The 15733-nt window shown below is 48.0% G+C and overlaps 1 protein-coding gene across 3 annotated transcripts in view; it reads right to left on the reverse strand.

The window, feature by feature from the left end:
• LOC144158652 (arylsulfatase B-like) overlaps nucleotides 1–15733 on the reverse strand; it is a 57023-nt gene that overhangs the window by 12071 nt on the left and 29219 nt on the right. For 2 of the 3 annotated variants that reach the window (XM_077689685.1, XM_077689684.1), the window contains 2 exons: nucleotides 11490–11616; nucleotides 1300–1593 (listed from right to left, as the gene is read on the reverse strand). In XM_077689685.1, the coding sequence (XP_077545811.1) occupies nucleotides 1300–1593; nucleotides 11490–11616 (421 nt within the window). The remainder of the gene's footprint in view (nucleotides 1–1299; nucleotides 1594–11489; nucleotides 11617–15733) is intronic. The other variant, XM_077689686.1, reaches the window with a different exon arrangement.

Raw genomic sequence — 15733 nt, forward strand, 5'->3', positions numbered from 1 at the left:
TGGCTGTTCTATGGGATCACGTGCATGCTGAACTACTCTTAGGAGCCTTTTTTTACAGTCCACGTGGCGCCATTCATCGTTTTCTGAACTGATCTTGCGGTGGTTACAGGGCCACGAAAAATTCGAATATTTATTTTAAACTATTAGAGTTGCACACCCTATACTCGCTTTTATTTCTTTTGAGGACTAATTTGAGTTTATTTCTGGTTTTGAAATACGCTTTCCCCGGTTTTTAGGAAACTGGCGTTAATCTTTAGCCCTCTGCAACTAGGTCGACATAATGTTGGTGCCAGAATAATTTTTAATAGTAGGAGATGCGCTTTGGAGAGTGGGTGGGGGGGCACGAGTGCGGCACGGCTGGAGAACATGTCTGCCCAGCATGCGACTACACGGGGCACGTAGAGCGAATGGCACTGCGCACGCCCGGTGCAAGCTCACATCGCATATCTTTTTTTTCTCTTGGCTGTAGTAATATAGTTCTCCTTTCTACTTTCCATTAGCTGCTGCTCTGGACTCCCTATTCCGCTGAGCCCTCGTATCTGGCTGCCTCAGCAGCAGTTTCCTGTTAGCACCGATGTCGGGCTTCCGTGGCCGCTTCATTGGCACGGCTGATATCGGACGGCTAGCCAGCACGGCACAATAAAAAAAAGGGCCTACTAACGCTATCGCGTTAAAAACTGCCCCGATGCTAAGCCTTTTCAGCTGAATTTGAAGGGACCTGTTCATCGCGAGAGCCTGCCATGCAGAAGCACTATCGGGCCTCTAGTCGTCTGTGGCAATCTTCAATTACTGTCGTGAGCGAGCATATTGTGTTTGAGACCACCAACTGGCATTCAACAGCTCGTCTCTGCTATTGTAGAACTGACGTGTCGAGGTGAGCACTGCCGACTAGGGGAGCACGGCCGACTTGAGAAGCACGGCCGCACGGCTGTTCGATGCGGTCCGACCACCCACTTACCCCTCTGTAGCGGTAGATGTAGGCGGGGGGGCATGGCCGTCAACTGCTAAGTAACGGTGTGACGTACCGGCGACCGGAGCCAATGGCGGTGCATATCTCTAACCTTGCCCTGTTTCTCTTGGTGGTCCTCCACCTGGTCGCTGACGTAACAGCTTCCACAGTCCTTTAAGGCTACAGGCGTTATTTCTCGGCCCTTTTTATTGAACGATAACTGGCAGAATACTGAATACTTTTAAGCCATTTTTGTGGCAGGACGTTCCTTGGCTAGTCCTTTAGCGATTGCGCGCGTGAAATCACAGCCTTTGGAACACTGTTTGGGGCCCCTTAAAGCTGGCACTTGCCAGCGAGACCATAGAGTGTTGGCAGCCAGTCGGTGATGTGCATGAGCTGGTTGGAGACCCTGCGCTTCTTTGCGAGCCTTGGGGACCACAGAAAAGCGGCTGCCCGGCTCCCACCCTCCCAAGGAGAACCCTTGATTCCTCGCAGCGGCCAGTTGATGCCTCGTGTAGAGAACACGCCCGAAGCAACTCCGCCGTTGTCCGCACTGAAGACAATCACGCTGTCTTCCAGCATTCCGGCTTCACCTAGTGCATGTACCGTACGGCCGACGGCTTCGTCCAGGGAGTCCAGCATACCTGCACGGCAGCAATAATTGTGAAGAGATAACTGCATGACCTAAGTGGTACAATATGACGTCACGGGTAAGCCAAGCAGAATCTTAAGTTCGGGTAAGAAGAGCTCGGGTAACACCGTTAGTGCCAAGTCCTAGATACCGACGCATACCCAACATGTGCGCTAGCTTGTCTGGAAGAGCTACGTATCCACGCAGAAGCACATAGCTTCAAAGGTAACTGCAGAAATGGTAAATCGAAACATGTATCGGCACTAATACCGTGTGCGTAATCTGAATCTTCTACCTCGTGAGAGAAGTCCCTCGAAGATCGATTCTCAGTTGCACACTCTTTAATTTACCCATGACTGATCTCCCGGAGCCTTCAACGAGAAACGAGTGTGGTGTGTACTGTTTACGCGGGTGACATCATAATATCGAACAAGTCAAGAGACGATCCATATCAAAAAACTATAAAGGAGGCCCTCCAAGGAGATGGGGCGAGCATCGAATCTACCTTAGCTTGTCTTGGCGATTCCTGAGCCCCCAACAAAACCAAGTTGCTTTCACTTTACACCCCTACCCAACTCCCAATTTTGATTGATTGATTGTAGGGTTTAACGCGCCGACGCAACACAGACGATGAGGCGCGCCGTAGCGGAGGGCTCCGCAATAATTTTGACCACCTGGGGATCTTTAACGTCCTTCGAAATCTCGTAAATACCGGCGTTTTTGCTTTTGCCTCCATCAGAAAAGCGGCTGCCGGTGCCGGGAATCGAACCCGCCACCTCGTGCTAAGCAGCGCAACGCCTTAGCCACTGAGTCACCGCGGAAAGTAATTCCCAAACGAAATCCTGAATACTTCACGGTTGGCACCACGCCAATCACCTCCGAACTAGACCCCATTTGTCTTCTAGGCGCCTGCGTCGGCAACCTAAGCAGCCTGATTATATCTGCAACCATTTAAACAAAAAATGCAACTCGACTCAACATGAAATTCTAGCAAACATGCAAACGATCGTGTATGCACGGAAAAGCAAAGCAGAAAGCAACGCACACAATGGCCCACGCTATCGCAGTTAGTATTTTTACATATGCCCTGAAGACACCACGTACAACATATTGCACATTCCGACTTCAGTGCTCCGTAAACAAAATTGGCTGAAAGTGCAAACAAAACAGTCTCGCAAAGCTGGGGTAAAGAGCGGTGGTGTAATCTGTGCAGGTTCCAATCAACTGTAGGTGCGATATTGCTCTCATACTAACAAACAAAAACGAAGTTTGTCAGTCCGGAGGTTTTCTAACGACGCCGCTAAAGTAAATCATTTTAATGTGTTTAAAATGCTGTGACACTCCTAATTTTCATTTGTCGAGCTCATGAAGGACTAAGGCATCATTCACCACCGCTATTTGTGCCTGGACGTTTCTGTTTTTTTTTCTTCATTTCACTCGTGAATTCGATGTGCAACACGTTACACGTGAAGACAATGTTGGCCCTTATTGACTACGTTTGGCAGAGCCCAATATTGCAATTTGCTATTTCTTTCCATTGAAATTAAGTGTCTATTAGGGGCGAAGCCCTTTAAGGCTGGAGGTGTTGACGTTTTCTGTCATCATCGTAATCATCGTCTCATGTAGTCACGGCACTACGAAACCTGGAAACTCGTCTACGTTTCGCCCTCAAACGTAACGCGTACTAGAAGAACACCGGTACACTCGTTTACGTGTCGCAGCTTCATACTTGAAAGACAAGAGACTTGTACAGCAAAGCTGAAGACATCTGCCTCGCAACGGTTTCACCTTTGTTGGTAAAAACGCCAAGCCGCCAAGACTCACTTTTCACTGCATGCTTCGCCCCTCACCACGTTTCACTTTATTCGAGATGACCCGGGATTTTTTAGTGCAAATAAATAATAAAAAATCTCTTGAGATGCCGGCGATGCCTCTGCCCTCGAAATTCTTTATAGGATAGCTGCAAATGGGGACAAGAATTATTTAAAGCATCGCCGCCAGGGTGTTGTTTTGAATAAAAAAGCATCCAACTATGTTGACGTGACATCTGGTGCGCCAGAGGGCTCTGTTTTAAGTACTTTGTTGTTTTTAGTTTATATCAATGATATTTCGGTTGGTATCTCATCGTCTATCCGGCTTTTTGCCGATGATTGTATCGTCTCCCGGAAGATTAGGAGTGAGTGAGATGCTTCCCAACTTTAAAACGACTTGGTGCGCATTTATGACTGGTGTACAACTTGGAAAATGTCTTTAATTTTAATAAGTGCGTTGAACATTGTTTTTCAAAGAAAAAAATGGAGATCGAATATGGATACTGTAGAAATGGTGTGCCAGTTATCACGAAGACAACTTACAAATACCTGGGTGTTTTCTTTTCTTCTGACTGCTCATGGAATGTAGAGGTCCGCGCAGAATAAACGGAGCACGGGAGCGGTGGTCGAACTGCATCGCTGCGCCGAGTATGGGCGCCGACGGGAACCATGGAGCGCCGGTCAAAGAGTGTATTCGCACTGCCCCCGCCGCCCTGTGATATGTTTCATCGACGCTCTGCTGGCGTGTCATGCTCGGCGAGACGGCGAAAAGGCAGCGCTGGGCTATAGAGGGGCGCTGGATGCTTTGGCGCCCTCAGGCATCAGTGGCGACCGAATCATCTGCTCATGAGCTGGACGAAGCTGCGCGCGCCCGGAAACGTGCCTTATTACGCGCTGTAAAGGGCGGCATAAAATTGTAGGCCGCTGTGGTTTGGCATACCATGTCATTGCAATACAATTAATTGTAAGCCGGCAACAAAATTGCCACGTACATTATAGGGAACACATTCACAGGCATTTCCTTTGTTCAGAAAAAAAATATTCCTTACGAGATTTCTTCTTTGTTTTGGGTTGGCCCCAAGTTATTGCTGCCAGTAAGTCAAGGTCTGTTCTGAAGAAAGGGAAACAAAAAATGTCCACGTGGTGAACATTTTTTATTAGAGGAAACCATAAACAATAGGTACAATTCTTGCTTGTTTTGCAGCGGGCCTCATCGGGCGCATATTTTTTTGTCGCAATAAAACCGATGTTGTTATTTTTAATGAGCACCTTATGTTAGTTGAGAAAGTGTTGCAGATTGAAATTGAACTCCGCATTGACTTAAAAGATGGCGTCACCGCATAACCTCAATGTTTTGCAAAAAAGCAACGTCAAGGCCTCAAAATGACCGATGACGTGTATAGGCGTCATGACTGATGGCGACCATACTCTTAATCGGTTAATTTCATACAAAATCTTATGACGGCTACCCTCGTCAACGGGAGCGAAAGGGCTAATGCGACAAGCAAATATGCGCCCTATTAGGCCCGCTGCAATAACAGGCAACGATTGTACCTATTCTTTATGGTTTTCTCTAATAGAGAATTTCCACCGCATGGACGTTTTTTATTTCCCTTTCTTCAGAACAGACCTGGACTGACCGGCGGCAATAACTTGGGACGAAGCCAAAATTAAAGAGAAATCTCGTAAGCCCGATTTTTTTTCGAACAACGGAAATGTCTGTAAATGTGTTTTCTATATTGTACGTGGCAATTTTATTGCTGGCTTACAACTAGTTATATCGCAATGACATGCGATGCCAAACCGCAGCGGCCTACAATTTTATGCCGCCCTTTACAGCGCGCATAAAGGCACGTTTCCGGGCGCCCGCAGCTTCGTCCAGGTCATGAGCAGCCGATTCGGTCGCCGCTGATGCCTGCGAGCGCCAATGCAACCAGCGCCCCTCTATAGCCCAGCGCGGCCTTTTGAAAACCGTCTCGCCGAGCGTGACACGCCAGCAGAGCGTCGATTAAACAAATCAGATAGGGCGGCGGGGGCAGTGCAAACACACTGTTTGACCGGCCGTGGCCTCCGCGATTTGCTGCCGGCGTGGCGCCGTTCGGCTAGCCGATCGCGGAGGACACGGACCGGCGTCCATGGTTCTCGTCGGCGCCCATACGCGGCGCAGCGATGCCATTCGGCCACCGCTCCCGTGCTCCGTTTACTTCTGCGCGGACCTCAACATGTGGATTATGTTTTCGCGAAAGCTGCGAGAGTGTTAAACATTATTCAGCGTAACTTAAGATGTTCCCATCAGCGACTTAAAGAATGTGCGTATTTGACGTGTGTACGACCAGTCTTAGAATATGCCTGCGCTGTCTGGGTTCGAGGGCAGGTATCTCTCAGTGATAAGATAGAAAAAATACCGAACAGGACGGCAAGGTTCGTCCAGGGACGGTATCAATGGCTGGAAAGCTGCACCGCTACGAAACAAGAATTGAATTGGGAGCTGCGTTCATCACAAAGAAGAAAATGGCGATTACAACTTCTATATTTAATATTTAACAATAAAACTTGAATCAACAACAATATGTATTTACAGACACCATAATATTTGTCAAATCGAATTGATCATTCCTTTAAACTCAGGGAGTACCGTCCCAGGACTGGAATTTTTGAAAAATTCATTTTTTGTCAAAACGATACATGAGTGGAATGGGCTCTCAAATGTACAAGTGTCTGCTTTGAATGAAAACGTGTTTTTTTCGAACCTGTAACCCCCCGGTTATAACGCCTTCGGGCGATTCAAGTATACGCTGAATAAAGTATAAAGAATAAAGCAGCTCGGATAACATGTTTCTTTTGTGGAAGGCTTCTTTTCCCCTGAAAGATTTCAAAATCTAATACGTGGCGTTAAGAGCTTGCCAAGGTTAAGTTCTTCAGTTCTATTCGTTTAAACTACCCAGGAACGAACAGATTCAATGGGCAATTATCGGTGAAGGGAAAAATTTGCTCGTCAACGCTGATATTTGGTGAGCACGGCAGACTGATGCACACGTTTCCAATGATGTCAAGGAGAAGACGGATTTTTCATAGCCAATCGGCTGCTTGATCTTCATCGAAAACAGCGAGGCACACACACACGCACACGCACACGCACGCACACAACACACACACCCAAGACAACACCACAGCAAAGACACAACACACGCACACAACACACCGCACACAGCACAGACACATCTGTATATTTTTTTCATACATTGTATACTTTGTTACGGATAATAAACAAACTGAAACTGAACTGAAACACACACATACACATAGCACACATACACAACGCAACGCACACAGGACAGACACAACGCCTACACACAACACACATACACACGTAATTACGCAAAACGCACACAAAACACAACACACACAACACATACACAGAACACAACAAACACTACACAGACACCCCACGCACACAACACACACACACACACACACACACACACACTGTCAATCACATCATGTTCAGGGGTTTTTTGGCAACATTGTCCCAGAGAGCAATTTTTTGCACATCTGACAACTTTTCAACGAAACACCATACCAAATGAAGAATGTCATCACAATCATCTCTGTACTATAATAAATTCAATTTTTTGAAAAAATAACTGGTTTTTACCACGTCTTCTCTTGGGTCTCAGGAGGATATGAAGCCCATTTCTTACCCATTCAATTGTACCCAACGACACAAGAACGACTGTTCGCACCATCACTGGTTTAGTAGGACTTACAAAAATCGCATACCTCCAACCTCCGGCTGCTCTTACACCAACTGAAAAAATCATTCAAAAGTCAACTGACCAATACAACTTCAAGAGGAAACTCACTCCTCGAGGTGGCAGGCTAACATTCTGGGATAAGCAAGCTCCCACCCACTTACCATTTTTCGGACAACCGTCCCTTAGTGGGAATAACCTCTCCTTATCAAACCAACGACTACACATCGCATCGCCAGCACTACGGTCTCACGACAGACACGTTGTCGCAGAAGGCTCACTGCTAAACAATCTGTCGAAACTGATATAACAGTGATGCCAGCCTGACACCACCAAATCTCACGACTGTCTGTGTTTCCCCCATATGATCCAACCGTTACGGGGGCCTGCACTCCGAAATTTGTGTCACACCCACGGAAGCAGAATTTGTTGCAATCACCCCTCCTACCCTCTTGACTACCTTGGGTACGGCTATTGAATTTGAATTGAATTTTGAATTGAATTGTTTATTATTCCAAACGGTGAGAAATACATACAAATTAGTATGCAGACAAGGTCACACCAAAGAAAATTACCAGCTCACACCAAAGAAAATTGGCGCAGCCTGCACTAGTGATGCAAAGCTGGCAAAACAGCAGAGCTGGCAGCCCCTCTCTCATCTTGAGAGGCTCGGCTGTTGCACTCAACATGGATTTCAGATCGTTTTGAGCGCCGGCTTTGACATCTCTTCAAAAGTGGAAGGCGTTAGCCCGCGCTGGAACCTGCGGCAATCAGCTTAGCGAACTCAGCGTTCATGCTCCGCATTTCAGGCGCTGACGCACATAAACTGGCTACTGCAACAGCACGCGAGGGTTCACGCCATGCACGCTGGGCTGGGTGTTCTCGAGGGTACGGCTGGGTGACGCCGGGCACTCCTCGCGAGGCGCACGGTTTCGTTCGCGCAGTTTTTTCTTGGAATTTTTTTCTGTTAAAGCAACGGCGGATATAAAAGCCTAAACACATGTGTTGTTAAGAGATCAGACTCTTAATCGATTAACCGAGCAGAATATTAACCCTGTAATGGCCATTTCAAATCAACTGTAATAATAAATAAATCAATAATTTATTAATTAATCCTACCGAGCAATTCAAGATCTCCCAGCGTTTTTGGCGCACGCTTCAGTAAACGAAATCTTTAAGCAATGACCTACAACACCATCGCACGCAAATTCACGTAGAGGACTTCCATGACACTCCATGGCACTCAAATTCGCGTGCACTTCAAGCCATGTTTCGGTGGCACCCGTAAATCAGGCAGCCGAAGAAGCTGCACAGAAGGCTTGCTGTCGTTTTTCCACATACCTTCCTGGCTGCTTCGACAGGACGGGAAATACCGCCATACCATTAGCCAGCCCCATACACCGCTACAAACGCAGAAAGAAGCTCCGACTCAAACAGCTAACGCCGAATAACTACGTTCTAGGACACCCTTCTCTCACAAGTATCCAAGAAATTCTTATTATCATCTTCTACGCAGGTGCGCCATTTTTATCAGAAACAATCCATTAATGGAACTGCCCAAACATGAACCAAATATGTTTACACTGTCAACAAACCGTTCGCTTATATACACCGCTTGGTCTGGAAATTACCCAAATTCTCTCGATACATCAATTTCATTTCCCCACACCGACAATCCTAACCCAATGTCGATCTGTTCACGTAGATGAACACCCCAGTAATCTGATTATACATTCCGCCAATGAGACCGGTCTAGCGCGGTTCATACAGCAATGGCCTACAGCAGTGAATAAAGTATTTAGTGATGAACAACGCCCCTGTGAAATAAGACATGCCGCCTTCAAACAACCATTTACTCATGCGTCACGAACACTTTTGATCCAGGGATCCCCCCCATCCCTACCCCGCTGCCAACTCCGCCATGAGGCCTCCGGCCTTCCGTTTGGATATATAACTTATCTACACTGAATCTAGCAAAGCGGCCACATACGCAGAGTAGAATATGCCAGTTGTGGGTTACTGACCCCATTTACGAGCCGCAACCCTTGCTACTTTCACGCGACGTTTCGCATTTGGCGCAGCCAACACAGCTCTAGCATTTGATATGCCACTTTGCTTGGGCGATCGTCCGCTTATAATTGAGTGCCTTATCTTCTCCTCCTTGAGATATGCTCAAACAAATCGTAAATGAATGCCGTAATTTCCTGCCCTTATTGTGGGGACCAATGGCCGCTGTAGCACGCACGCGGGAAGTGGTGAGAGAACGGGTTTCGATGCGAGTACTCGGGATGGGATAAAGGCGGTTATATGACTGTCCTTTATTATTTGGCAACTTTCTTTCTGGGATTCGAAAAGGATGGCGGGAGAACTCAGCCTTGCCTACAAGTAAAATTCGGCCACCTTCACAATTTACCTACAAACACTGAGGAAACAAGCGGAGCTGGTGCTTTCCACTAGATTAAACTTGGCTTTTCTTAAATCTGCCCACCTTATGTGCACATAAGACACTGATGCCACCGCGCACACGCCGTTTCCATGAATTAGGAGAACACCTCAACGTGATAGCTTGCGTCATCACTGGGCGCATCCAATCCCCGGCGTGTTCCCCCTCCCGCCCCCAAACTTTTGTCAGCCAAAGTCCAAAGACAACGTCCGCGCTACGTATCCCGACAGAAATGATGAGCGCCCGGAAGGCGACAGTAGCGTAACCGGATACTCGGCGGTGTCGTAACGTGAGATAGCCAGGTTCGATTCCGACCACCGGAAGCGTTTCTTTCTTGAGACGCCCTCTCCAAACACCTGCTCGTCGACTCCTTGCCTCCTTGCCGCTTACCCTCACAGTTCTTTGCCTTGCATTTTCCTCCTTTCCGCTCTGCTGCACCGAGTTTCTATGGGCGCCTGGTACGAATAAAAGTCACGCATAAAAAGCTCCGCTGTGAAAGCAGAAATTAGGTCGTCGTTGCTGACGTTTTTAAACTCGCAGGCCCTCTGGCGTTCCTATTTTTGAATCGGGAAGAATGCTTGCCTTGATCACCACATTAGGAGATTACGTCTTCGTCTCTGGGCTCAACTCTGTGCCCCACGAATGAAAGGTTGCTATGGGAGTGCCTATGACAAGTTACGTTGCTAGGACTATCGGCACCACAGTCGCAACCCTTCGCCGCTGAAAGGGAGACATTGATTCGTAGTTTCCTCCACACCGCCAAATATGTCCACATGAGTCGCAACCGCAAACGCCGAACGCTTCACAGAGTGAGCCAGTCGACAGTGTACCCTCAAGCGGTGCAACAAAAGGCGTCCGTGGGTTGGAGGCCGCGTGGTGCTAGAACGAGTTGGCGTTGCCCATTGAGATTAACATTTTTCCCACCTGCTCTCCCCCAGATCGACCTTTAATGAAGTGAAAGTTCTCTAACGGTCTTGCTCGAAATTTGACGTCCAGAAGGACCACGCGATTGTAACGAGCCAGAAAAACTGAATGAGGACGAAGTCACGAAGGGCAGGCATTGCAGATCGGCAATCTCTTTTGTGCAGATGTGTCAGTTCTTTCTGCAGATGTGTCAGTATTCTTTCTGCAGATACTGCAATCCTCCGCCTCACCCAAAGGAGACATGCTGGGGAAAGCGAGTCACGTCCTAGTACTGCCGAGTTTAGAGCACTTGTCTGATGTGCTGAGAAGCAAAGAATTTTCAAGCAAACTGGCCTCCGGTCGCCCTACACATAATAAGCAACCCAGGCAACGTGAACCAACCCGTTATAAACCTCGGTACCCCACGTTACCGTGAAACGAATATGCCGCAAACTTAAAATATTTTAACACGGAAGTGTTTTATGCAGCGGTACATCAAGACCTTACAGGCATCGTATTCTTCATGGAAATTACATCGCCAGAATAAGTTCCGTTGACGCGGCGCCGCAAGGATTCGAGCCTACGATCACTGTGGCCGCCCCAGGAGGTGTGAAGCAATCTGGGAACGTGGCAATGAACTCAAGCCCGCAGAACTAATCCCCCTACAGCGGCGAATGCCCAAGTGCCCAGACGAGTCCCGGTCAACACGGTAACTACGTACACCACGGAACAGGCAGACTGCTGAAACTCTCTACTCTCTATTGTTACTTTCGGGTGCTGCGCGGTCGGGTGGGGCCGCCCGCGCTGCCACGTTCGGCCACTACCAACCCATTTGCGCCCGCCAGTAGACGCCCGTGCCGCTGTGCACGTGCGTTTTGTGACGTCACGGTGTTTATGACAGGGGCAAGTTCATTTGTAACCTTTTCCGCACCCACCCCCTCTCCGCCCCCGCAAAGAGCACATATTATATGCAGGGTTCACTACACATGTGCGCACTCACCCGCATAGATTGTCCTATTTTCCTCTACGATGTAGGGAAACTTGTCGATGTTCCTTCTCGGCGCCTGCAGGTGATTGTCGTAGTTGCCTGAATGAACTGCTTGGTGGCTCAGGTACAGAAACTGGGGCTGCAGTAAAAGTAACCAGGAAAAGTCATTGCCTTGCCAGATCAGTCACACTTATTAAGCATACAAAGCCCACTTATTTGATAAAATTGTATTAGCACTAAAGGTACGCGAATGGGTAAATTCTGGTGAAGCCAGAAACATTTTTAATCGGGCATGTATAGTAAAGTCTTGCTTATTATAACAAAGCATCGCACTTTATCCAAAGAAACGTTACACACTTATCCACCAAATTACCGCGTGAATCAATAGGGGGTCATAAAAGTAAATGGACCACGAAGTCAGGATAAAATTTCCCTTCATTCGACAGATTGCCTCCCTGGAATAGTGCTTATGTACATTTATCGCGCATTTTGTTAGAGTTCGGGATATACTTACAAAAACAAAATAAAAAGCGTCTACTCATCTGCTGTTTCTTCGCGGTTACGATGCAATTTGTGGAACATGCGCAATTGGCTGTTGACGACCAAATTGACCGATTACTAAAACAGTCTTAGACGCTCCTATACCAAGTTTGTAGCGTATTAAACAATAAAAATGTGTGCTGTTCCGCTCTGCGAACAAGCACGAACTGGGAAGCTAGACGCAGTGCGCGGTGTGCGTGAAAATAAACAAGTTTGTTCGCAATTTGCGATTGAACATACTTATTAGTCAATTACCAGAATAAAACTTGGATAGACCAAGCTTCAGTCTCGTAGACAAACATTAAATTGTTTTATTCTAGTGTCGTAGGCATCTCACTTGTTGCGTAAAACAACCACCTAATCAGGTCGACCTCTGGGAGGGTACCGGAGCATCGCACTGGGTAGTTTGACGTCCACCATTGAGCATAATGCTCTGATGCAGCCTCTATGACGCACGAAGCAGTGCACGGTACGGAGCAGCTATTCGTGGGCCCCTTTAAATGCTGTAGCCAATCAGCGTTTCCAGCTCTGGGGAAAACGCGGGTGTGGTTGCGACGAGCGCGACGCTCTGGCTCTGGCATCACAGCGTATCTCAGTAGGGACAAATGTCGATAGTCCCCATCTGTCACACGAGCTAAGCTGGGTTTGTGGATATAGCGCGTTCTTTACAAGGTACGAATAACGCTGAAAACACGGAGCGTCTTTACAGGCGGAAACGCCGCTTCTCGCGCGTCTGCCGCAAGCATCTGCCTGCATGGTCAACAAGGAGCCCACTGTGCGGTGTATGCACAATACGGCACACACAGCAACAGCTAAAACTTGTCACCTCCCGCCAGAGCGGGACTATTCCTGAAGATCAGTTTGTAAATGCGTGAGAGGGGGTGATAGTGCAGTGAAAGACTGCGCTGGTGATTGTCGTTGGCGCGGCCTCGTAGGGAGGTATTCACACGGCGGAGAACTCTGACGTGCGGCTCCTAGGAGTGCGCATCATGTCACCGTTACGCCACAGTGTACCGCCGGCTCGCCACTCCGATCAGTCGTCAAATTTTTAAAATGCAGAGCATTTCTTTAGCTCACGATGTTATGCGTCCATAACACGGCGTCCGCAGCCAGCCAACACGTGCGCCCCTCCCCCGCTCCTCCTCGCTCTCAACAACAGGTGCGGGCGCGCATGCGCGTGCTCCGGCGCTGAAAGAGGCGTTGCAGCAGCAGGTGCTACCTCCTCTCCCTCTACTGCGCGCGCTACGAATGTACTCGTTGCCCGAGCGAAGGATCCGCGGCCCGACGTTGACGTTTGGCCGCCACTTCTCGTGCACGAAGTTCGGCGTCGGCAGCGCGCTTCAGACGCTTGCGTTCGGCGTCGGCAGCGTGCCGTCTCGCCGCCTTGTATTCTGCCGCGTGGCACGAGAGGATGGCACGATGTCTTGAACTGGCACTGCAACGCTGACGTTGGCTCGCGTCGCGGTACTGGTTAAAGGTGTTGCTTCCATCGCTTATGAACTTCGACGATGGCGCACTGCCCTCCCAAGAGGGATAATAAGAAATAAAAGAAAAGAAAGAAAAGAATAATAATAAAGATCCAACCGATTGCCCAGCAGAGAGGGTGGGGTGCAAACGATGGCAATAAATAACACGTTACGTACTTACGTCTCTCGTCTCTCTCTCTCTCTCTCGTCTCGCAACCCAACTACCCAAGCCCTACGACAACAACAACTACAACTACCACCGCCAACTACCACAACCTACGCCACGTGACCAGCCCCAATGCTATGCATTTACTCGTGTCCCTCGCGCGGGGGCATGCGAAGGAGGTTTTTTGCTCTCGAGCTACAAACGGTCCGATCATTGGTGGCGGAGGCGGCGGGATTTCGTCTGCTCTTATGGCAGCTGGCCGGGACTCACGTAATAGAGCGATTAAAGGCACTCTTTGTTCTCGCTTTTCAAACTGGGCGCGAAGACGCGCCGCGCACACGACATGCGCACTGAAAGAGCCGCGTATACCAACAGCACGGTCGCTGTGCAAGCGGCGGCCGCGGCTTGAAAGTGGCACAGTCCGGCGCAGCACTATAGTGAACTAGAATACTTGGGTAGTGGAAAAAGCGGCCGCCTCCGAGTGGCGCACTTACTGTCAACCCCACGCGGTGGCGCTCGCGTGCCCCCCTCTCGAGCGCTTTTTCGCCTCGGGGAGCGGCGGGCAGGCGTGCGTCGGGGAGTCTCGGAGGAGCTACAGTTCTTTCTTCGTGTCAAAATAGTAGAGAATACTATTAATGTACGAAAGTGTTTTTTTATGGGAAAGGTACCTACGTTTTGTATTTACTGTTTGCTCCTTTTTTCATCACATTTGGCCAACCCAGCATACCGCGCACGCCGTGCTCAGTCTAGGCTAGCCTGCGGGCACTTTTTTCTTCGTTGTTTGATGCTTTTTCTATTGTGTTGTGTCAACTGAGGAATGAGCGGGGTTCTTAAGGCTTTCTGCTCAGGGTCAATGTTTCTGCTTTCTTTCTTCATTTTTTTGCTGATTTTTCTATCAAGTTCTGCATACCGAGCAAACAGCGTCGTGCATGCTCAAACATTTACGTTGTTTTTTTTTGCAAATTGTCCCCACGAAGCACACATGACAGATGTGTTAAAACTTCAGTCAAGTCAACGGAAAGCGTGCAAATACAGGATTTGCGACCGCAATTCTCAGAAAAGCACCAAGCCACACAGCATCATTTTACTGCGCGATCGTTTTAAAACTGCATACTGTTTCGCACACTGCACACCGATAAACATAAAATAATTACACCTTATTTACATTTAATTATTTACATTCACGTTACAAACAATTAAAACAAAGAACCAAGAACATTTAAACAAGTGCGGTTCCTGCTAGGCTCCTTTAACAATTTCCCAAACCAAGATAATGTGCAGCGGCTAGCTGGTGTTGTTTTCCTATAAGGATTATGTGCACCGACTCAACAGTGGGGAGATAATGTCATTGTGTCATCTGTTTATTGTTCGCTTTCCATACCCAGTCGAAAAACACAACAGGAATTTCTGTCGCACAACAGAAATTTCTGTCGCACGACAAGGATTTCTGTTGGGACTACAGGATGGTCTGTCGTGCGACAGAAATTTCTGTAGTACAACTACAGAAAATCTGTCGTACGACAGGCATTTTTGTCGCACGACAGGGATTTCTGTTGGGACTACAGGATGGTCAGTCGTGCGACAGGAATTTCTGTAGTACAACTACAGAAAATCTGTCGCACGACAAGCATTTCTGTCGCACAACAGGAATTTCTGTTGGGAATGCAGGATGGTCTGTTGTGAGACAGGAATCTCTGTAGTAGGACGACAGAATGTCTGTCGTACGACAGAAATTTATGTAGTACAACAAACATATCTATCATGCGACAGACATTGTTTAGCCCCACTACAAAAACCTTTGTTGTAGAACTACAAAATGTCTGTCGCATGAGACATTTCTGTTGTACTACAGAAACTTCTGTTGTGCAACACCCTGTAGGCACTACACAAATTTCTGTTGCACCACAGACTGTCCTTAGCACAAATCACTGTAATGTTGCAACATCTAAGCGTAGCCCCACAACCAAAGAAATGGATACATAAAGAACTTCGCAAATTCCTTTAATTCCTTGAGGGAATTGCAATTGCATATATTGTACTGTGGACAATCTTTGATAAAAGAATGAGGCAATAAGGGTAGCCCG

This window comes from Haemaphysalis longicornis, unplaced genomic scaffold (assembly GCF_048455015.1).
Source record: "Haemaphysalis longicornis isolate Haplotype H1 unplaced genomic scaffold, Haemaphysalis longicornis Haplotype H1 scaffold_10, whole genome shotgun sequence".
NCBI classification, from domain to species: Eukaryota; Metazoa; Arthropoda; class Arachnida; order Ixodida; family Ixodidae; genus Haemaphysalis; species Haemaphysalis longicornis.